At 43.9% G+C, this 24,063-nt stretch overlaps 1 protein-coding gene across 2 annotated transcripts in view; it reads left to right on the forward strand.

The window, feature by feature from the left end:
• Positions 1-24,063, forward strand: part of LOC308313570 (homeodomain-interacting protein kinase 3-like) — a 43,810-nt gene that overhangs the window by 5,703 nt on the left and 14,044 nt on the right. For both annotated transcript variants that reach the window (XM_080760767.1, XM_080760768.1), the window contains exons 3-10: positions 692-883; positions 1,793-1,974; positions 12,704-12,827; positions 18,704-18,823; positions 19,229-19,315; positions 20,349-20,533; positions 21,349-21,514; positions 23,209-23,332. In XM_080760767.1, coding sequence (XP_080616893.1) covers positions 692-883; positions 1,793-1,974; positions 12,704-12,827; positions 18,704-18,823; positions 19,229-19,315; positions 20,349-20,533; positions 21,349-21,514; positions 23,209-23,332 — 1,180 coding nt within the window. The remainder of the gene's footprint in view (positions 1-691; positions 884-1,792; positions 1,975-12,703; positions 12,828-18,703; positions 18,824-19,228; positions 19,316-20,348; positions 20,534-21,348; positions 21,515-23,208; positions 23,333-24,063) is intronic.

Below are 24,063 nucleotides of genomic sequence, written 5' to 3' on the forward strand. Positions count from 1 at the left end.
CTGTGTGTTCCTCTGGGACAAGTGCTGGTAACAGTACTTGGATTCTTTGTTTGTGTGTTTTTGTGTACTCGGCTCGCATTCTTTACTTCAGTGAAAGTATCAATACTGTAATAATGTAGAAGTCAGGAATTCAAAATGTACTTGAGTAAAGTACAAAAAGGATTGGCATCAAAATAAAATGTAATAAAATTACTCATTGTGCAGATGCAGAATGTCCCGTTTCAAGTTTTCAAATGTATAAAAATCTTTAGAAAAAATAGATCTACAAGCTAGATCGGATATTTTCAAATGGCCAAAAATGTATATAGGGCTGAAGTGGTTAATGAGTGCGTCGAAATAATAATCAATCTACAAAGTTCATTATTCTGTATATTGACTACCTTTCCAATAATCGACGAGCGCTACGATACGTTTTATTTGAATAAAATTGGTCAAATCAACTAAATCAATTATTTTATACTGTCATACAGCGACGTCACGCAAAAATAGATGATCAACAAACTCGCTATCTGACATGTTTGAGCTTGAGATCGGCTATTTTCAGTGCTTCAGAGTTTTTGCTACTGTAAAAAAAAAAACGGATTATACAAAAGTCTGTTATTTCGATTAACAGTTGCACCCCTAACATTCCATCTGATGTCCTTCCTGTCATGAGCTCTAACCCTGTTTTCCCTGCTTTGTGTTTGGCCAGGTGGGCATCCTGGCCCGGCTCAGTGGTGAGAACGCCGACGAGCACAATGTGGTGCGGGCTCTGGAGTGCTTCCAGCACCGCAGCCACACCTGCCTGGTGTTCGAAATGCTGGAGCAAAACCTCTACGACTTCCTCAAGCAGAACAAGTTCAGCCCCCTGCCGCTCAAAATCATCAGGCCCGTTCTGCAGCAGGTAAGACATGGATGTCATGAATGATGTCACAAATGGAAACACTTTGCACGTGCACGCAGCAGTGCGCACGGACGTGCACTGCACACGGTGCAGACACAAACACAAGCGCCCCTACACACATCTGCAGACAGACGGGTCATTGACATTGAGACCGTTCCGCTTTAAAGCATGTCATGTCGTGTTTTGTCACATTCAGCTGCTGGAACTGCTAGAACTCGACAAAACATGCCAGCAGTGTTTTGGTGGTGGAAAAATGAATACAAATAAAGTCAGAAATGGGGGCAGACTGGCAGTAGATATGCTGATAGGCTGACATATGGTACATGTGTGGCTGTGTGCACGTACCGTACTGCAAGTAGAAACAACAACCTGAATAGCCTGTGTCAGAGTTTTAATGTACACATAACTTCAGATTCAGAAAAGCTTCATAAAACCTCATACTTAAAGGTGGTTTACGTGATGTAGGTTTTGTAAAAAAAAGAAGAAGAAAAGAAAATATATATTTAAAGGTTCGATCCCTATACGCTGTAATCTCTCTGTTATGAGCCAGGCTCCTGAAAATCTGAAATGAATAATGCGTGAACTTGTTGGGACGCATTAACGGCAGGCATGCCGTGTACCCTATCTGGTCCCCTCATACATAGCTGAGGAAATGCAGCAATAAACCCATGCCTTCTACTTATCAACTTTAGCCCTGGTGTGGGTCAACATTCTGTGGAAAGAAATGCATTGCAGTGCCTGATCTGATCGCCATGTCACACGTTGTAGATTGGCTATTTTTTGGTGAACATATATGGTTTAAAAATGGAGAAAAGGAGGGGTATAGACCCCTGGGGGGGGGGCCCAGGTCAACATCCAGTCAAGTAAAGTATACAGATTTTAAAAATTGGTTAATGTGAAACCTTGCAGGTGGCGACGGCCTTGAAGAAGTTGAAGTCTCTGGGTTTGATTCACGCCGACCTGAAACCAGAGAACATCATGTTGGTGGACCCCTCCAGACAGCCGTACAGGGTCAAAGTCATCGACTTTGGGTCAGCGAGCCACGTTTCCAAAGCCGTCTGCTCCACGTACCTACAGTCCCGATACTACAGGTGAGGAGGACGTGTGTGTGTGTGTGTGGTGGGTACTGAAATCTAATTGGGATTTTAAAAAGCAATTTTACATGCCTGACAAGAAGAACCCAATGTAAATGTTATTGGTATTTAGAGATGTTATGATATTACATCACACAGCTGGTCGACGTGAGTAGCGGGACTCACGTCTGTGTGTGTGTGTGTGTGTGTGTGTGTGTGTGTGTGTATGCGTGTATTTCCCACAGGGCTTAGCATTGGCTTGTCCCGGCTTTATGTATTTTGGCTTTTCTGCTGTTATGTAATGTGAACAGAGAGCAACATAATAACCTGCAGACTCTCGCTGGGGTCTTGTTCCACGGGTTCCACTCGTTTTTTTGCCCAGGTGGGTGTGGTTTTGAGGTCGGGGTTAAGGTTGGGCATAGTGTTTGTGTGAGGTTAGGTACCGTTAGGTTCCTGGAATCCTTGTTTAACACCTTGTCGTCCTCTCCATACCCCTCTCTCGCTAATCAATATGCTGTGTGTGACTGTTCGCGTGTTATCCGTGTCGAGGGAGTCACACCCTGAACTGCCTGCTCTTATGTAACGCTGTGTGAAGGAACGCATGTGTTTATTACAAGGAAGGCATGTTTCATAGCCTGGGATGAAATGAAGGGGAAGTTCCTCATGTAACGCAGCTGTCTGCATGGCCACTGGTTGCACCTATAGACTCCATATAGACACCTCCTATATGGACAATAAGACACACAAATAATAATTTGTTGCTTTGTTTATTGATTCATTTGTTAATTTATTAATTATGTTTTCATTCATTAATTGTTTTCAGTAGTAGTAGTAGTAGTCCATGCTTAATTATGTTTTCATTCATTAATTATTTTCAGTAGTAGTAGTCCATGCTTAACCCAGGTCATTCATTCATTCATTCATTCATTCAGCCATGGCGACTCTCTTCCCCCTCTTCATTCTCTAGTCTACCCTGGGGCGTAACGTGTTGACACTGTGTGTTGAACCGTGCTGAATCTGGAGGTCATTTTTCAAGGCAAATGTCTCTCAAAAGCTCTCTCTATACATGTTTCCTTTTCTTTTCTACCACAGAATAGCAAGCTGACAATGTTCCTCCTTTGCCACCAATCATTTCAGCAAGTTGCAGCAAGTGCGGCCATAACATTTGAACTATCGTTAACTCGTTAACTCCCCAAACATTGTGCAATCGGCGGTAGCCGAAGCACACCTTCCCAGGTTTCAGCTCGCACAATTAATTCATGCATTCTACATGGGCTTATATCAGAACATGACATGGGTCCAATGTCTGCTGGTGTCTCGTATTATAAAGTACATCCAAAGAATGAACATGATAACAAACAGATTCACAAACCTAGAAAGTGATATTCCTTTAAGATGGTGAATTCTACCTCTAAGAACAACTCGTTTAAAAATCACATTCCTGGTTTGGGTTTACTGCATGCATGGAAGCCAAGCCCAGGTCTCTCCACCCTCTGGGTACGGCCTGTTTGCTATGGAGAATGTCAGCCTACTTTCCAGCAGGGAGGTCTGCCCCTCTCAGACAGACATGGGGAAATGCTGCACCCCACAGTATGTTGCATAACGTAAAGGGCCCTGCTCCGCTGATGACCCGATTAACTGTGTGAGGGTGTTTACCCGACCAGACTGAGATCATAGTGTTGTTTAAAAGGGGGTAGCTACGACGTAGCTGGCTATTGAAGTGCAGGGAGGTCAGCGAGGACATGGAAGACTGGGGAAGAATGTCGCGTGTAAAGCACACATTTAGACACAGGGGAGAAAAAAAAAAGAAATTCAGACATTCCTTTGTGTGCGTGCGTGCGTGTGTGCACATGTGTGCATGCATGCTGACATGTGTCCATTCAGCAGCCGCAAAGAAGGGTGGATACTTGGGCTAATGTTTGTTACAGACTGTACTTTTCCATTTTGCCTAACAACACTCACTCATTTCAGTAACGTATTTTCAGTAGTAGTCTGAAAGTCATTCAGAAAGAAAATTGCTTAGTTCCATTCCACATTTGGGGTCGGCAGTGGCTCAGGGGTAAGAGTGGCCCGGTAGAACAACCGGATGGTAACCTAGATGTTCCCAGTTCGATCCCGGGCTCCCCCGGAGTCTGTGCGGCCAATTTGTCCTTGAGCAAGACGCTGAACCTCTCATTTCTCCCGATGTGCAGGTTGGTGCCTTGTATGATGATGAATGAATCATCATGTACTGTACGGTATGAATGGTTGAATGTAATTTACAATCTATGTAAAGCGCTTTGGATAAAAGTGCACAATTTACATAAAAAGGTTCAAATAAAAATGGTACACCACACCACACTCTACACCACTACTGTGGTTCTGTGGTTCATGATAGAGTTATCTAATATCTTCTCACCTAGGAAAGGTGTAGTCTATTTATAATCTACATTTATGCACACTCAGAATGCCACCCTGTGTCCATGTGTGTCCAATGTCCATATACTCTGCCAGTCTGTCAGTGCATCCATCCATCTATCCGCATCAATGTCTCTACTCAGTGTGTTGACCACAGCTGATCTAAGCTAGAGGGATGGGCCCAAATACACAATTTGCACAGAGAGAAACCGCTGTATTTACCGTCTCGCCTTTTTCATTCACATCCAAAATCACATTCAAATCCGAAATATCACTTAGCTCGGTGCCCTGTGTGTTTGTGTTGGTGGTACCACACTTCCTCTGGACAGATGCTCTGTCACATGGACTGCTGCATCTCGTGTTACAGACTCCAGTAAGGGTGGTAAGTTCCTGGTTCCTGGTACAGTACAGTACATCACTGTTGCAACACAGCTGTTCGTTCGTGTGCTGTTATTTGTGACCCGACACCAGATTCTACAAAACGTCTTCTAAATCATGACAGTTTTCAGTCAGTGGTTTCATGTCAAGGACCCCAAAAATTGTAATTTGCCGCCGACCAACCCCCATCTGAAATGATGTTGTTCCAGGAACCCGCCAGGCACCCGTTGTTCCATGTAACACTAGGAGAAATGGAACTCCTCTCCTCCTCGTGTCGGATGAGGTTGCATAACACTCGCATGGCCTGGCCTGTGTGTACGAAGAAATATTATGGCAGAACGACTGACTGACTGACTGGTTTAAAAAAACGGGTGGCTTGCGCACATCCAGTTCCTCGCTGGTGCTGGACAAAAGGTAGATGCATACAGGAAAGGAGAAGTCCGCGCACAGCCTTTAGCTCCAACAGTGTTTATTGTTCTTCAAAGCACCGACATTCTGCACACAACGTTTCGGCCTTCATCAGGTGACGGTAATCAGCAAATGATGAAGTGAAATAGGTCTGTGAATAACGACCACAAACAAGTTCACAAAAACAGCTCGTTACAATATTTTTTTATACATTTTTCTTTAAAAAAAATCCAATTTCTATCATTTTTAAGAGTTTTTAAAACGTTTAGTACTAAAAGTGCTTTACAGTTTGGGCAGTCTGCTCCAAGTAATGGTCAATAATCAATCGGAACAATGAAGGCAAACATCACTCAGGAGTCAGGATGACTCTCTGGTAGATGGCCAGTAAAGCCATCATCACAATGGAAAATAATGAACCCAATTTACTGATACAGAAAAAGAGACACATGGCAAATTTGGCAATGCATCTCGACAATAATGGCAAAACTGACTGGCCAGTGCCACACAATTTGGTAACCTATAATCCAGCGAGAAGTGTGCGTAGACAATTCTCTGCATGTGTAGGTAGTGTCAGTGCACTAACGATACATGTGTGTGTGCTCTCCGCATGTCACTGTCTGTCCATACTGAGTTATCAGCAAGGTTGATTGTGTGTCTCCACTCCTGGTACTACTGTTGCATAACGCCTGGCCTGGCCTTTGTGGAGGAAGAAATATGTCAGCAGAAATACTTGTCAAACTACAACAGTATATGAACCTATAGCTCCCAGTGTGATGTCTACCCTTGCTGTGCTTTTTGTTCTTCATTTGAATAGCCTCTAGGATACTACATTAGTCTGATTTGAACCCATGAGTTTGTGGGTGGGGTGCACAGTTTGCTTCCATGTTTCTGTGATTTAAAAAAAAAAGGTTGTAGGACAAGACAGTAAAAATGAGGAAAAAGGCTGCACACACGTAGCCACGATGCTGTATAGTTATTGACGAGAATCCAACGTTTTGACCTAGGAGGTCTTCTTCAGGGAATTGACAGGTCCAAGACAGGTCTTTGTTTATCAAAAACTAATAATACAGTTATACAAGCCAGTTTGCATAGCATGTGTATGTTTAGTGGAGACGTGTTGGGCACAGATCGTGTTAAGAAGTATTGCAAATATCTACAAGCTCGCAACACGAAGCATTGTGCGCTTTAGATCTACTATTTTCACTAGTTTGGGTTCCGGACAAACGTCTAATCTCCTCCTTTTTGGGTCTCGTACCTGAAAGGTCTGGGAACCACTGCTCTAATGTATACTGTTAACCCATTCTGACCTGAGATCAGATTCATACGAGGTTTTCACTGGACACACACTGGTTCTGATGAACCCATTCTGACCTGAGATCAGATTCTAAAAATGTCAGTCGTTCTTCGATTTTTCAAAAAATAGCAGACCTACAAGCTCGTAGCGCGCCACTCGGTGGCGCGCTATGAGCTTGTAGATCTGCTAACATGATGCTAACACCAAAACGGGTTCCCGTTCAGAATGGGTTAACTGCTACACCATTGGCCCCGTGAGAATCACGTGTCCATACAGTGAACTCCCTGTTTCAAAAGGTGTGTGAACAGTAGCCCAAATTATTCATGCTGTTAGGCTATGTGAGATGAGGCCTTAGAAGTAGGTTAGAGCTCCCTCGGGCAGACATGGCCTCCCGAATGACCACGGCTGGACCTCACAGGTGGCAGGCCAGGTGCAATGAGCCCCAAAAAGGGTACAAACCTGTCCACAGGCATTTGCATTTCTTAACCTATGTATGCTTAATTTCGCAACACCAACTAAGGCAAGGCCAAGTTTAGCGTTTGCATTTCTTAACCTATGTATGCTTCATTTCACAACACCAGGCAAGGCAAGTTTAAAGACCTTTATTTGCACTTGGTTCCCCATCATTATAAGATCAACATGTTGAGTATGAATCAGGCCTGAGAACCCAAAATAGAATCATAGCATATTATTGGCAATTGTGTTGTAAAGCTCATCACAAACTGGCCTCGCTTCATTAAACATTTGAGATAAATGTAGTTGATGTAGATGATTCTGAACTGCCAAACCTGTATAGATTAATGTTCAGTAACTAGCCTAGCCCAGCCTACCTGCGAGTGTAAAGGAACACTTCTGTCACAAAGTAATCACACCACGATGAAGGGAAGCGTCTAACAGTCGCCCGAGATCTCATTCTCATTCATGCCAAGATGATAGACCTCTTTCCTTCCACCTGATCTGCTTATCTGAATTATTCACATAGCCATGCGCTCCATTTTCCCCGTGAGAAGTGCTTCTACGTACGTCACCAACCCCCGCAGAACAGAGCAGCCACCTCACCCAGGCTAGTTGCTGTGTCATGGCTACCATGGCAACTATGCAACGGAGCATGACATGCAATGAATAGGCCTCGGTCAGCCCTTCTATCTGGAAGAGGTTGAGCTTACGAAACCAAATAAACAAGAAAATCAATAAACACAATCGGCAAAACTCACTTGTTGCCCGGGCGATGTTTAGCCAGTCTCCAAGGAAATGGAACAATTTGAGTATAGTTTTTTGCCAGCCCAGCACTGCTTCTTAGCATCAAACTGATCTCCAGCCAGTACTAAGTGAATGGCTAAAGGGTAAGAGCAGAGGCGTATCTACAATAAGGCGAGGGGCGAGGGGCGTCCGCCTGTCCAAAATCCATACAATGAGAAAAAAAAGAGGACAAAAACAAGACCTGAGAACTATTAATGGACAGCTGATTAGCCGTCGCTGTAGAGCGCGACCCTCAATCACCCATTAGAATGTAAATGCATGCCTTTCAGCCTTTGCATCCCACTCGTCTGGCAGGTATATGTCTTTGAAAACCTTTAGTGCTACGATTGTGCGCCGGGAGACGACAATTAACATACATATCTTGCCTAATGGGTAAGAGGCAGGGATAGAGGCCAACTGCGAGTGCACTCTTAGACAAAAACCGCACCAATGATTCGCCATGCAACTACTTGCTACCATTATCCCAATGGCAGTTGCAAGGAGTTGCATTCGTGTGGTTGACCTTAAACTGTGTTGTTGCGACTAGATGCAAGAGTTGCAACTGGTGCTGTTGTTTGGGCTTTAATACAACATGGTATACTGGATTCTGTTCACTTTGCTACATGCAACATCCATAATTTGGCTTTGGCCATGTATCGCGACCCCCGCCCCCCTCCCCACCACCAATACAAACTGACTGCAAAAATAGCCTATGTATGGCTTCCAGCCACTGAAGATAAGGTGCACATGTGTGAATTCAGTTATTTATAATTTAGCCTTCTGACTAAGAGTGCAACTCGCCGTGGTCTCTTGCAGATGCACTCAGACAGAACTGGGTGCATTCAGCCAATGTGATAGCGTTCTTTGCTTGCTTTGGCTACAGGTGTTGTCAGGAGGTTGTTCGGTTCACATCCTCAAACCCCAGTCCAGTCATATCATCACCCTAACATACGCTGCTAGTGTGCGGGTGTATATATATATATATATATCCATTTTACTTGAGTCATTTGTGTGTGCTTGTGCATGATTATGCACACACATCATGCACAGTTTCTGGACTGGTGGAGTAGTTGCTGCAGCTTGTATGACTAGCGGACGTTTTGAGCAATATGGCATTATCAAATATTTTTTTTTAGTCAATGCTGAAAGGTGCATTTTGTTTTGAATTGACCCAATAAACCAGTCCCTGACTCCCCAAGCTGTTATTCGTCTCTTAATAGAATAGGTTTATGTCGATATTCATACCACATTATGAAGCTCTGGTATAGTGTAATGGAAAACAGGAAGTCAAGTTCAAGAAACACAGGTTTTAAGTAATTTCTGGTTGAATCCATTTCCCTGAATTATTCTTGCTTATCGTCACTGTCGGGCAGAAACCTCATAACCGCTTCCGGGTTGGAAACGGGGTCATGTGACTGGGTGAGCAACTCGATGCAAGTGGATGGGAGGAGAAATCTGGTGACGTCTCTATTCATATAATACTCTTAACCCATTCTGACCTGAGATCAGATTCATACGAGGTTTCCACTGGACACACACTGGTCTGATTAACCCATTCTGACCTGAGATCAGATTCTAAAAATGTCAGTCGTTCTTTTCGATTTTTCAAAAATAGCAGACCTACAAGCTCGTAGCGCGCCACTCGGTGGCGCGCTACGAGCTTGTAGATCTGCTATTTTTCAATAGCAAAGCATAACATGATGCTGACACCAAAATGGGTTCCCGTTCAGAATGGGTTAATAGAATAGGTTTATGTCGATATTAATACCACATTATGAAGCTCTGGTATAGTGTAATGGAAAACAGGAAGTCAAGTTCAAGAAACACAGGTTTTAACACATTTCTGATTTAATCCATTTCCCTGAACTTATCGTCACTGTCGGGCAGAAACCTCATAACCGCTTCCGGGTTGGAAACGGGGTCATGTGGCTGGGTGAGCAACTCGATGCAAGTGGATGGGAGGAGAAATCTGGTGACGTCTCTATTCATATAATACTCTTAACCCATTCTGACCTGAGATCAGATTCATACGAGGTTTCCACTGGACACACACTGGTCTTGATTAACCCATTCTGACCCGAGATCAGATTCTAAAAATGTCAATCGTTCTTCGATTTTTCAAAAATAGCAGACCTACAAGCTCGTAGCGCGCCACTCGGTGGCGCGCTATGAGCTTGTAGATCTGCTATTTTTCAATAGCTAAAGCATAACATGATGCTAACACAAAAATGGGTTCCCGGTCAGAATGGGTTAAGCTCTCAACGGACTGCATTGTCCGCTTGTAGATTGGCTATTTTCACCATTTAAAATTAATACTATAAAACGTTTTCCAGCCGACAGCAACCAGTCCAGAACCAGTAACGGTAAAACAGTGACCTTTTGTGCTATTATCAGGTTCTCTAATAATACCATCTTTTAAATCTATAACATGACCGCTCAGGTCATGATGTTTTGGTGTAGGGAAAAAAGTTTCACTCAATGCATGAACATTTAGTAACACACCGCAAGCCAAAAAGTACAGCTTGTACAAAATCTCCCCACCTCCTCTTCCTAAAAAAAAAAAAAAAAAAGTCTGTAAACTACTTTGCACAGTTGAGGTTAGTGAGATCTTGTGCGATAACTTAATCTTTAGTCGGGGGGGGGGTGTATGCTATGCATGTGCAGTATGTGAAGTGGATTGTTTTTCCTTTAGAAAACATATCTATTTTCTTAAAAACTCAGTTGGAATTTGGAGTCCAGCCTATATTGTAATAATTATGCTAGTGTTGTCAATGTTTTCTCTTTGGCAGCCCACCAGGGTGATTTATTTCCCCTCTTTCCTTCCGAGCCTTGCCTAAATGTGACGACGTGAAATGTGATATATGGTATCTTCTCCTTGCATAAGAGCATTTGAATGAGAACAATTTGTGCCTGTCCTCAGTTAAGAGTCAAGACCTGAATGGGATCCTGACCGTAGCGATTATGTTTCCCTCTATAGGTGGCTGGGGTGCCTTTCACTTCTCAGTGGCTGGCTGGGAATACCCATCTTATTACAACCGTGGCTTCATTAACCCATTCTGACCTGAGATCAGATTCTACCGCACAGATGAATGGTGGTTCTTTAATGCATTTTGACCTGAGATCAGATTTTAAAAAATGTCATAAATCCTGACAGTTTAAAAAAAATAGCAGACCTACAAGCTCGTAGCGCGCCACTCGGTGGCGCGCTACGAGCTTGTAGATCTGCTATTTTTAAATAGCATTAGGTTATGCTTTAGCTAACACCAAAACGGGTTCCCGCCCAGAATGGGTTAAAACCAGTGGTGTAAAATAACTAAGTAGATTTACTTAAGTACTGTACTAAAAAGTGCAAATTTGATTTTTTTTTGTTGTTGTTGCATTTTATACATTTGAAAGGACATTCTGCATAAAGAGTACTTTTCTACTTTTGGCCCTTTTTTTAATACATTTCGATGCCAATTTCTTTTGGTACTTTTACATTTTTAATTTACAGACATTTACTTGTAACGGAGTATTACTACATTGCAGTATTGAACCTTTTTACTTAAGTAAATCATGTGCGTACAATACAACCCAAGGTTCTGTCCCCCCCCCCTTTAGCCACATCCTCTTTGAGGACCCACAGGAAATGGCAAATGCTAACTTCTTCCAACTGAATGAGGACAGAACCTATGGACTGTTGCATGAAATAATGGATTTATTGAATGCATTTGTGACTGACTATGCATGCATGTATCCGTGTACTCCAAGGTTTTGGCCAAGTTTGTCAGCCCAGACAACAGTATTGTCATATTATGGTGTTTCTCGTGTCCACTTATTGCTTGGCAACCACCGTGGTCGTCACAGCATGCGTTACTATTTACATTCATTGTTGCTTAGCCCCACATAGTTTTGCCCAGATCCAATAGCCCATTGTATTTTAAACCATGCAAAACCTAATTCTTTGAGTATCAGTCTTCTGTCATCTTTAATAATAGTGCTGCATTAACATCATATGAGTCTAATTATTAAATAGCTCGAACCAGTGCTGGTTATTTAGTTGGGACCCGCTACAGTGGTGTTCGATACGAACTTAACCGGGATGTAGAAAACTCTACTTCAATGCTCTACGAGTTGCTTAGCCATTAGCCAGATATTCTGTCTCAGACGACTCGTGCCAAAGGTAATAGAAGCTATTCAGGGTATCTGGGTTCAGTGGGTTGTAAAGCCAGACACCTTGGTTCATATGTGTTGACATGTTCATGATCTTGTGTCTTGTGTCTTGCTTAAGTGCTGTAGATCCTGAGGATTTGGGATGGTTGGAGATACCGCGTGCGTTGCTTGGTATCTGAGGTTTAGAGGCTGGGATCTGCCTTTTATGACGCGTGCAAGTCTAGTGTCACGATGGTATCACCACTGAGTATATCCATCTTTGGGGTTTCTACATTAATCTGATGTCAGCGCTGGTTATCCCCATATATGGAGCTCTAAGTGAAAGCCTTCGCAACACTAATGTAAAACAATACGAGTACATGTTTCCACATTCTTTACCCCAAGCAGCCAGATCTTAATATTCCATGCAAAACAACTTGTTTGTTTAACGTATAGTTTAGTTCCTGTTTGTCTGGCCTACCTGACCTGCTTTGTGTGTGTGTGTGTGTGTGTGTGTGTGTGTGTGTGTGTGTGTGTGTGTGTGTGTGTCTCTTTCTCCTTCTCTCCCTGGTCTGTCCACTGCCTTTTAAATGGTAAATGGATTGTGCATCGAATTCAGTATTCACCCATTCACACACACACATACACCGATGGCGGCAGAAACCATACAAGGCACCAACCAGCACATCAGGAGCAATTAGGGATTCAGTGTCTTGCTCAAGGACACTTCGACACTAACTTTTAGACTAACTTTTAGAGCACCAGGGACCCATGGATGGCGTCCTATTCTGGAACACATGATTGCTGTGCCTTGGATGGGTGACTGTCTTTTATTTCGTGTTTAATTTGCTGCTTCAATTAACCTGTCTTTGAATCTCTCCTCTCTGCTTTGTGTTGCAGGGCTCCTGAGATCATCCTGGGTCTGCCTTTCTGTGAGGCCATAGACATGTGGTCACTGGGCTGTGTGATAGCCGAACTCTTCCTGGGCTGGCCCCTCTACCCCGGAGCGCTGGAATATGACCAGGTATTCATTACGCCATGAGGGAGACGACCATGCAATGACTGTAGGGGTGCAACACTTAACACATTGAGGGCTGTATTTTGCGTGTCTTAAGTACCAGGTCTTATTCCCTAACTTGAGTAAACTAAAGACCTGGAGGCGTGATCAATGCCATTTGGCTATTCTGAGTGGCCAAAGAGCATTGATCACGCCTCCAGGTCTTTAGTTTACTCAAGTTAGGGAATAAGACCTGGTACTTAAAACACGCAAAATACAGCCCTAGGGGTGCAACACTTAACACATTTAGGCCTGATGTCGAAATCAATAAAAAGTATTCTGAAAGAATATATATTCAAAGATTTGTGCCACATTTTCATGATATTTCAAAAAAAATAGCTAAAGTATAACATAATGCTTAGTTAAAACACAAACGGGTTCCCGTCCAGAATGGAATCGACTAAATCCATTTAATTGAACATAAAATATTGTCAAATTTAAATGAATTCACCAATTCAAAATTAAGTAATTTATTTATTTTAACACTACTTCATTGGGACGTGGGGTGCACTGCCAACTAGTGGCGGAAATCTGTATGTACCTGATGATACGGAGGGCTACGAGTCGATTATAAATCGATTACCAATACAGCACGATGCGTCTCGATTCCAATACAAGATTTATGCCCCCCCCCCCTCACTGTGTGACTAATAAACAAAGTGCTTTCTAGTGATCCATTATGAAAACCGTTTAGTTTTTACTTCCATTATTCCATTATATTTTATTGCACTACAAACAAAACATTAAGCAGCTTTCTTTGACAAAAATAATGAATTCTGTACCAAAAAAAAAAAATATATATATATGTATATCATTTGTGAATCAATGTATACGTCCATGTCATTGTCCGCATCACAATTTCATTTTCCACCCCTAATGCAAACCCATCCAAAATCTGTGCTTTCGGTTCTCCAGTCTCGCCCATTCGTAATAACGGTGAGTAATTCAATACCGTTAGCAGCGAGTTGATTATTTTGCTAAATCTCCATTAACCCATTTTGGGCGCGAACCCCTTTTGGTGTTTTAAGCATTGTTATACTTTAGCTATTGAAGAATAGCAGATCTACAAGCTCATAGGCTACGAGCTTGTAGGTCTGCTATTTTTGAAAGATCGTGACAACGACTTTGAAACTCTGAACTCTTTCAGAGTAACTCAAATCTTTGCTTCTGGGGGGGTCCCTGGAACCTATACATATTTTCAGATGGGGGTCGGCAGCCAATTACATATAATCTTGGGGGTCCTTGACATGAAAATGTTTGAGAACGACTGACACAGAAATATAGGGTTTTTCAGAAAACTGTCAGGACTTTGAAGACATTTGTAGAATCGTTCCCAGATCTAAATGGGTTATTGCTCTCCGGGGTGCTCTATGGACAGTGTATGTTGTTATTGCTCTCCGGGGTGCTCTATGGACAGTGTATGTTGTTCTTGCTCTCCGGGGTGCTCGTATGGACAGTGTATGTCAACAAATCCTGTATAAAATCAAACCTAAGGCTAATCTGCGCCGAAGCGAAACAGGAAATTTGTTCCTGGCGACGTGCAGTTATTTTCCCACAGGAGACTGCAGTCTAAAGTATACTGTATGTACCCCTGGGACCGTGAATATAGTCTCTCCTAGTGAGAGGGGGTGTGTGTGTGTGGGAATAAGTAAGAAAGAAAACAGTGCTTTCATAGACCATGTTAACCCATTCTGACCTGAGATCAGATTCATACGAGGTTTCCACTAGGACACACACTGGTCTGATGAACCCATTCTGACCTGAGATCAGATTTTTAAAAATGTCAGTCGTTCTTCGATTTTTCAAAAATAGCAGACCTACAAGCTCGTATCGCGCCACTCGGTGGCGCGCTATGAGCTTGTAGATCTGCTATTTTTCAATAGCTAAAGCATAACATGATGCTAAGCACCAAAACGGGTTCCCGGTCAGAATGGGTTAAGAATCATCCCCTGCTTTATTCTTCTAAATTCATGGGAATAATTTAGAAGATCCGAAAAATTGAAATTCTGTTCATTTTTTTTCTCCAAACCCAACAACTCAATCAACTTTGTGCTATAATTTCAGAGAGGTGACACATTTGAAGCGTTACAACAGTAGCTGTGCGAGTTTGAACAGTCATCCGTTCTGAAGGCGGTTGGTTGTGTGAGAATGTGTTGAGACAGACAGACTGGTACATATGCGTCTCTGGGCCCTGCCAGGACAAACACACACATGCAGTACAGTACACACCCCATACATACATACTGTACGCTCGTACATACTGTACATGGAGGGACACACTGGTTGCGTTGCACACAGTGCAACCAGTGAGCCCCCGAATGAGCGCTAAACCATGCCAAGGCTCGCTCCAGTTCCACCCTGCACAGCAAAATGTATTTATAAACATAAGCCTGATGGTAGATATGTGCATGTGCTCACAAAAATATGCACGAACGCACGTGTACGCACGCACCCACGCACGCACGCACACTCTCACACACTCTCTCTCACACACACACACACACACACACACACACACACACACACACACACACACACACACACACACACACACACACACACACACACACACACACACTATAGCGAGTGGCCAGTGTGCATCATCAGCAGGTTCTTAGTCCAGTATTCTCTGGCCTTTCTGAGCATTTGTTCAGCGCTGTAACCACACACACACACACACACACACACACACACACACACACACACACACACACTCACAGAGTTGTATTAAAACAAATCACCGATGCTTTCCAATCACTCACTCCTGTTTTGCACTCTTAACCTTTTACCAAACACAGACATTTCTTCTACTAGACACTCACTAGACACTGGCCTGACTGAGGAAGTGAGAGTTTGTGAGCCTGAGGCAATCAAGAGGGTGGATCTACCACATTCTTCCAGTCATTATAGTCGTCCTGATCAAAAGGCTCAACTTAAGCCTTGTTTGGCTGTGCAGCAGTATATGAAACTAGACTACGGCATGGTATTCACTGAACCTGCAACCTAAACCTAACCTTTCTGTGGAGACATGTCATGATTTAACTGTAAATCAGTTAACTTGACACTGTATGTATGCCATGCCTAGTGGGGTTGGACTTCTCCCAGAGAGAGATCTGCTCTCCAGCTGAAAACATCAAGGAAAAAATAAATCTATACAGAAAAGCCGAGATCCGGGCAAACACTTCATAGTTAAAAAAAACTTTATTAAACCAACATGTTTCGACCTATACCGGCATTCATCAGGGCTTCTCAGGAACTGAGATGTATACTTGAAAAAAGTCTATAAATCCATCTGAATGCACATGTTCTCTAACTCCTTATATGTGTTCACTAGGGGCAGAAATCTGTAGGTACCTCACGTCAGGATTCTGATTCAGAGGGCTATGATTTGATTACCGTATAAATCGATTACCGATACATCACGTCGATTACCGATACATCACGATGCATCTCGATTCAAATAGGATTGATTTCCCCCTCACTGTGTGACTAATAAACAGTGCTTTCTAATGAGCCGTATTGAACCGTATTGATCCGTATTGATCCCTATTGAGTGGTGCAACCACTCCCTTACGGAGCTATGTGTGTGGCTGGGTAGCTGCCTGGCTGGGTGCCTGGCTGGGTGTCTGGGTATGAGCACGAAAACAGCTTGATTGTTTTTCACCACCTGTGCGCAACCTAACGCACACACAAACACACACGCACGTTCCAACCTCCAACTTAGCGTTTTTGTTTGTATCCCCTCGCTAAAGAAAACCTTCATGTATGTTAAACAGTCAGCGAACACTGCACTGCACTGCACTTGAGATTGGCTGTGTTCCAATAGATTAACTTTAAATTAAACAAGTTTAATACATGGAAATAAAGCAGATCAGGTCTATACCGGTCTGTCCATTTCAGACCCGCGGCAGCAATTATAATAGTTCTGACTGAAGGGACATGTAAATATTTTCTACCCTCTCGGGTAGGGTCTCGGGTTTCCGGTTACTGGTGGACTTGCTACCATCTAACGTGCACCCATAACCAGAGACACACCATGCCCTGAGAGCATAGACAAGACCACACCTATACAAATAAAACAGGCTTGCCGTTGACTTGTATATTTTATGATGCACCTTTTCTGCAGTCTATGCAAGTGGTTGCAGACAGTATGTAAATACAGTGACTTTAATTACATTAAAGCACATCATAGTGATACTTAATTGCACATGATTTAAATAGAAAAAAAAACTCCAATGTCACCAGAAAGGTTTAGATCTTTTCTTTATAATCGTATTTACAAACTAAGAATCACACTTTTAATGTACAGTAGGGTTGACCTACATGCACCTACGGCACCCTGGGCGCGTTCCTGTGGGTCTGGAACTTCCGGGTACCCCCACACGAAGTTCACCACTCGCTTCACATGGGAGTGATTTTGTTTTCACCAATCACCCCCCAAAACATCCCAGGAAATGCATCAACATTAATACTTTTTTCTCAGACCAGGGCTTTCTAATCCTCAGATCCTGTCTCCTACACAGAAATGTCTAGTAGCAAAACGGCGATGTGACATAGACAGGCTCACAGCTATACAACCATTTCCTTTTGTGTTTTGTTATTATTATTGCACATGTTGTAGCCCATTTCATTTCCGCGAAGAGGAAAAAAACTATTGTGATGTTTTCACTATAGCCTCTGCAGAGCCTATAGAGGTCTTATCTTTTCAAGGTTGGTAGAAGAACGAGAGTAGAATAGCACTCCGTTGTTAAAGCACGTGAACACACATTAAAACGTCTGGGTAAGACACCGGCTACATCATGCCTTACCTGGCCCTGGCACCAGTGTTGTGCCATAACGGGACCCATAGAAATGTGTCCGACTCACACATGGATACTGTTTGGGAACCAGTGTGTATACATATACAGTATGTACAGTATTTATTTATGCTATATGCAGTCTTGGCAGAGTACTAAAGGTTGAAGTGCAGGCCTGGATATAACCCTGGCCAGGCCTGCACAATGCATAGCCACGTGTACACTATAGCTTATACAGACTGCCATTTGGCTAAAATCCAAAAAAAACAAACGTAAACCATTTACATTGTGCGTTTCCTTTGTGTTCTTCATATCATGGAACAACCAGAACTGTCTTGTCCCGAGGGTTTCTCCTCAACCTTTAACGGCAAGAAACGGTGTCCCCTGCCCTTCCTCCTCTCATGGTTAATGAACCACAAACATGCCGATATAGTAATGGGGAATCTCCCCCCTGTCAGGTGTAAAGGAGCAACTTGGACACTCAGGCATGAAGGGAGCATGAGTTAAGTCCGTTGCTCTCCCCAGGTTGGCGGAGGGTGTGTTTAGAGCCCAGGATCACAGTAGATGATTGGCACAGGGGTGAAAAATGGGTTACAAAATCGTGGGATAAAAAATATATTTAAAAAAAAAAGTAATGGGGATGTTGTTGTTTCTGATTTCCGTTGGTTCATCTGAACACAACCACAGTGCACGTTGAAATGTACTTAGGAATCTAATCTATAAAAATGTAAACTCAATTTGAGATTTTCTCTGAATGTAACTTCGGTGCAGCAAGAGAATGAACACACACCTCCCTCTCTTGTCTTAACCCATTCTGACCGGGAACCCATTTTGGTGTTTGCATCATGTTATGCTTTAGCTATTGAAAAATAGCAGATCTACAAGCTCATAGCGCGCCACCGAGTGGCGCGCTACGAGCTTGTAGGTCTGCTATTTTTGAAAGATCGAAGAACGACTGACATTTTTTATATTTTTGAAAAATGTTTGAAAATGTATGGACATTTTTCCAATTCTTTCTCCCTCTCTCCCCCGTCCATGTGTGGTCAGATCCGCTACATCTCTCAGACTCAGGGTCTGCCTGGAGAGCAGCTGCTCAGCAAGGGAACAAAGACCACTCGCTTCTTCTGCAAGGAGTCTGACTCTCCCTACGCCTCCTGGAGACTCAAGGTATGTGGACATAATTACAGCAACATGGGAAGTGCGCATGCAAGCACACGCACGCGCACACACACACACACACACACACACACCTCTCTACTGTTAGGCCTGTTTACATTTCACAGTCCCTTGTAATTTTCATTCCGTATGATTTAACATGCAACTGGTGCCATAATAGGCCATCACCATACCACACACACACACACACACACACAGTATTGTAACAAAGTGTAAAAAAGAAGCCCAAAACTGAGAAAAGTCCAAGAAAATCCACTGTTCAAGTGCAATATTATACAGCAGATGCATGATCTTTCCAAGAGTAATCGTGTTAAATAACCGTGATCTCCATATTGATGTCTCGATAGTAATTTTTAGCTAAAAACATAATCTGAACGTCTTGTGCTGTCCATGCAGTCAACAGAAGACCACGAGAAGGAGACGGGGCTGAAGTCCAAAGAAGCCAGAAAGTACATCTTCAGTTGTCTGGAGGACATTGCCCATGTGAGTAGCCTACAGTACGGCCAGTAGTACATCTTCAGTTGTCTGGAGGACATTGCCCATGTGAGTAGCCTACAGTACGGCCAGTAGTACATCTTCAGTTGTCTGGAGGACATTGCCCATGTGAGTAGCCTACAGTACGGCCAGTGGTACATCTTCAGTTGTCTGGAGGACATTGCCCATGTGAGTAGCCTACAGTACGGCCAGTAGTACATCTTCAGTTGTCTGGAGGACATTGCCCATGTGAGTAGCCTACAGTACGGCCAGTAGTACATCTTCAGTTGTCTGGAGGACATTGCCCATGTGAGTAGCCTACAGTACGGCCAGTAGTACATCTTCAGTTGTCTGGAGGACATTGCCCATGTGAGTAGCCCACAGTACGGCCAGTAGTACATCGTCAGTTGTCTGGAGGACATTGCCCATGTGAGTAGCCTACAGTACGGCCAGTAGTACATCTTCAGTTGTCTGGAGGACATTGCCCATGTGAGTAGCCTACAGTACGGCCAGTAGTACATCTTCAGTTGTCTGGAGGACATTGCCCATGTGAGTAGCCTACAGTACGGCCAGTAGTACATCTTCAGTTGTCTGCAGGGGTGCAGTACTTAGTTTAGACAGTTTTTGGTTTAGACTAGTCATTGGTTAGACCAGTCATTAGTCCTACAACTACAACCTATCTCAAACCCTCACCCTAAACCTAACCTCCCACGGGGCAGCACACCTAAACCTAACCTTAACCCATGTCTAACCAATGACTAGTCTAAACTAAGTATGCACCCCGTCTGGAGGACATTGCCCATGTGAGTAGCCTACAGTACGGCCAATAGTTGAGTGCAGAACATGGACTGCTACGTATCATACTTTAGCTATTGGAAAATAGCAGATCTACAAGCTCATAGTGTGGCACCGAGTGCCGCGATGGAAAATAGCCAATCCACAAGCTCTTTATTTAGTTTTTGTTTAGTTTTCATCTGATAAAGAGACAGTCGAGTTTTAGTCTGCCAACTCAACACGTACTGTATGTATCTCTCTCTCTCAGGTGAACTTGGTGCTGAGTCCGGACAGCGGTGACGTGCAGGTGGAGAAGGCCGACAGGAGGGAGTTTGTCTCTCTGCTGAAGACCATGCTGCTGCTGGACGCAGAGGACAGGACCGTCCCGTCCGACGTCCTCGCCCATCCCTTCCTCACCATGACTCACCTGCTGGACTACCCACACAGTAACCAGTAAGTCACAGACACACTAGCCTGGCCCCGCCAGCGTGCTTTCTGGTATAGAGGGGCGCATGGAGCAAGCGCTGTAAAATATTGGTTCACCGATCTGGGCCCAAGGCCCCGTCTGGCCTTACAAATTGTCAGGTAATAATTTATTATTCTGTCCAACTCAAACGAGGCTGAGTCGACTCTAGCGAACTTCACAACGCTCGACACGGCTCGCTTGAGACGGCGCCCCTCTAAAACTCTACTTTATTGCCCAAAAACTGCGGTTGTTGGAAAGATAGTTGTTGTAGCGGGATTCTAATCCGGACAGCAGGATCCGTAGTCTAGTGCTTAGACCATTATGTTAGCGAGTTAGCTCCGTGAGTTGGTTTGGAATTTGTATTTGAGGGTGAGAATGTGCTTCTGCGGCCTCCGCCCCCTGCGTACCTAATACTTCTTACTAGTAGTACTATTAGTAGGAGGGGGGGCCAATCAGAGGCAGGTGGGGCGTTACCATGGTTAGAGACGGACGTAGTCTAGAATTAGGCGTCCAGGAGCGCTGAGGCGTTGCCTAGCAACAGGCGCTGTAAAAAATAAAGAAATAAAGAAAGATTTTAGCTGTCGCGTTTTATACCATTAAAAGGGACCTAAAGACGTCTCCATACGTCCTGGGCCTCCTACAGGTGTAAGGGGACGTCCTTACGGCAAAATAAGAAATCTATAAGCTCAGTATGAACCGTAACGTAACACTTATGGTTACTGCAACATCCCAGATGATATCTAGTCTGGCATCACGATATGGACATGCTGCTCACTTTGTTCATGTGTGATTCCTCCTCCAGTGTGCAGTCGTGCTTTCACATCATGGACATGTGCCACAACGGACCCAGCAGCTCCCTGTACGACGCTGTGAACCACAACACGGTGCAGTACTCCAGACCCCCACTGGCCCCTCCCACGTCCACTGCCCTTCCTCTGGGCTACAGCACCATGCCGGTACACTCGCAGGTATGGATTTTATTTTCCACCCCCGATGCAATCTTGGATCGGTGTGTTTGGCACTTCAGCCTATAAACCTGGTGGGCAGAGGTCCCCCAGTCCTTTTTTTTACCAGCACAGCTGGTCAATATTCTCTCTGTGGTGCTTTCACGGCCCACTTGCTGTAGTTGAGACCTATGTTTCTCATTTGCTGTACTGACAACCTATTGGTTGCCTCGTTTCTAGGCAACCACACACTGTTTGCCTCTAGCCGACCTCTCAGCCATGTCATATAATGCAGCAGCTGGTAATTAATTGATGTCATCAATTCTTGTTTCTTCCCCATCAAATGTCTGAAATTAGCTGATTTGCAAGCTCACAGTTATGAGATTGACATTGTAGATTTAGCTATTTCCCAGAATGTTCGCCTATTAGAAACATGTCCAGAGTAGTGGCACTACGGTTTATGTGATTACATTTTGTCCACTGACTGTAGACAATTAGTTAATTTCGATGTGGACTGGGGAATTAAACGTTATACTGTATCCTGCCCTCCCCAGTGGGATATTTTCTTGTCTCTGTGATACAAAATGGACCAAAGAAGCTAAAATATATGATACAATTTAAGAGCACGCAACAAAAGTGTATAAACGTGCATTTGATGAGCGAATGGTTTGAAATCCCCACTGCTCCAGGCCATCCCAATTCATCTGGGAAGACATTGTGTCATTAAATGTTGGCCTGTGGACATCCTCGTGTCCAGTACACAGAATGTATTGACACATACCGGTATCTATAAATATGCTCGGCTATATTATTTAATCTTGGCTTATGTAATGGTTATGTGCAACTTTTGCCAACGTTTGTGGTTCAAGCAAGGTTGCCATCTTCTGGAAAGAAGGTGGTACTGCTGCATCATGGTGGAATAGAATAGTAGCATTACAATACTATTATAGTCCCACTCCTTGATGTCACTCACTCACACTCACTCACTCACACACACACACACACACACACACACACACACACACACACACACACACACACACACACACACAAAATTGGTCCTCTGCATTTACCCATTCTATAACGATTAGGAGTGCGCAGCCGTTGGGGATGACAAACGGTGATGACTCTGTCATTCATCTTACCACTTTTTAAAAAAACGTTTCTTTCCCCTACACCAACGTTTTCCAACCTGTGGTCCGTGAGGTATTAATGCACAGAATTGGTAATTTATCCCTACCCTGAAAGCATACATAATCGATTGATCATCATTAAAATAAACATTCTCTGAAGACGCACGTGGCCCACCCATTTGACCACTTGACGTGGCAACCGAGCTGGGCTGCTTTGTTGATTGGTCAGATGGGTGGGCCCTGATCCAGTAAGTAAAGGTTGGGAGGAACCACTGCCCTGCACTTTGTAATGGCGGGGCTCCACCGGGCGTGTTGCGTCTCCGTCGCGTGCGTCAAAAAAACGAACCGGGGCAATTTTAATGCAGTCACGCGACGCAACGCAACGCAACGCGGGCAGTGGAGCCACCCTTCATTGATTAAAAAGGGAACATTCCCTGAAGGTGACGGAGACGCGACGCTGACGCGCCCGGTGGAGCCCCGGTGTTACTGTACTCTGTCATGTTCTTTCATTATATGAACTTGCTCCCTTTCCCCTTTCCCCTTCACTCCCCCCCCCCCCCCCCCCGGTCCTCTTCCCCCATGCAGGCGATGACTCAGTCAGCACCGTCAGTGATGCATCCTGGGTTAGCTCTGTCAACTGGAAGTGGTCAGTTTGGCTGCAGTGACTCATTCCCACCCGCCCTCATTCTCTGTCCTCCCAGCATGCAAGGTATGAAGGCCACACTTCCTGCTTTGTTTGAATGCTTTATTAGACAGAAATGTAAACGTCAGACACTTCGGTCTAAAAGGGCCCTACTGTATGTATTCAATTCATAAACGTGACGTATACAACTATTATGTACAGAGTGGAAGGAAAAAGCAGGGGGTGTAAAGGGGGGGGGAGGGGGGGATCACCTGTCAAGAGGAGTAGAAGTGATTATATTATTGGCCTGTTTTAAAGGAAGCCAGTGTGATCTTTGAGGGAACGGGTCAGGGCATTCCACACCTGGGTGGCAGTGCTGTAGAAGGATAATTTCCCCATGTTTGTTTGTTAACTGGGTGATCGTTGTTCTCGCTCCCTCTAGTATTACGTGGCTGTCACTTTATTTCTTTAGATAATTTAATCAGGGTACTGAGGGCAAAGCCACGTTTACAATTTTGTTCAACCACTTGACTTATGTCCATGTTTACTTTGTCCTCCAGCGATATCCAGAAAATACATGATGATCTCCGAGCTCGATGTGACTCATTGTGAATGAATGAATACTTTATTAGACAGAAATGCAAATGTACAGTACAGTTTGTACAGTCAAACACATAAAAAAGTCCTGCGGTCTTGTTTCCGTTCAGGTCCTATGGGAGCTTGTAAATTAGAATTTGGGATTTATGCTGATATTAATGACATTTCCGAAATGGGAACACAAACACCAGGCTGAACACCAGGCTGAAAGAACACAAAAT

The sequence above is a fragment of the Protomyctophum bolini genome (genome assembly GCF_963924005.1).
Source record: "Protomyctophum bolini genome assembly, chromosome: 4".
NCBI lineage: Eukaryota > Metazoa > Chordata > Actinopteri > Myctophiformes > Myctophidae > Protomyctophum > Protomyctophum bolini.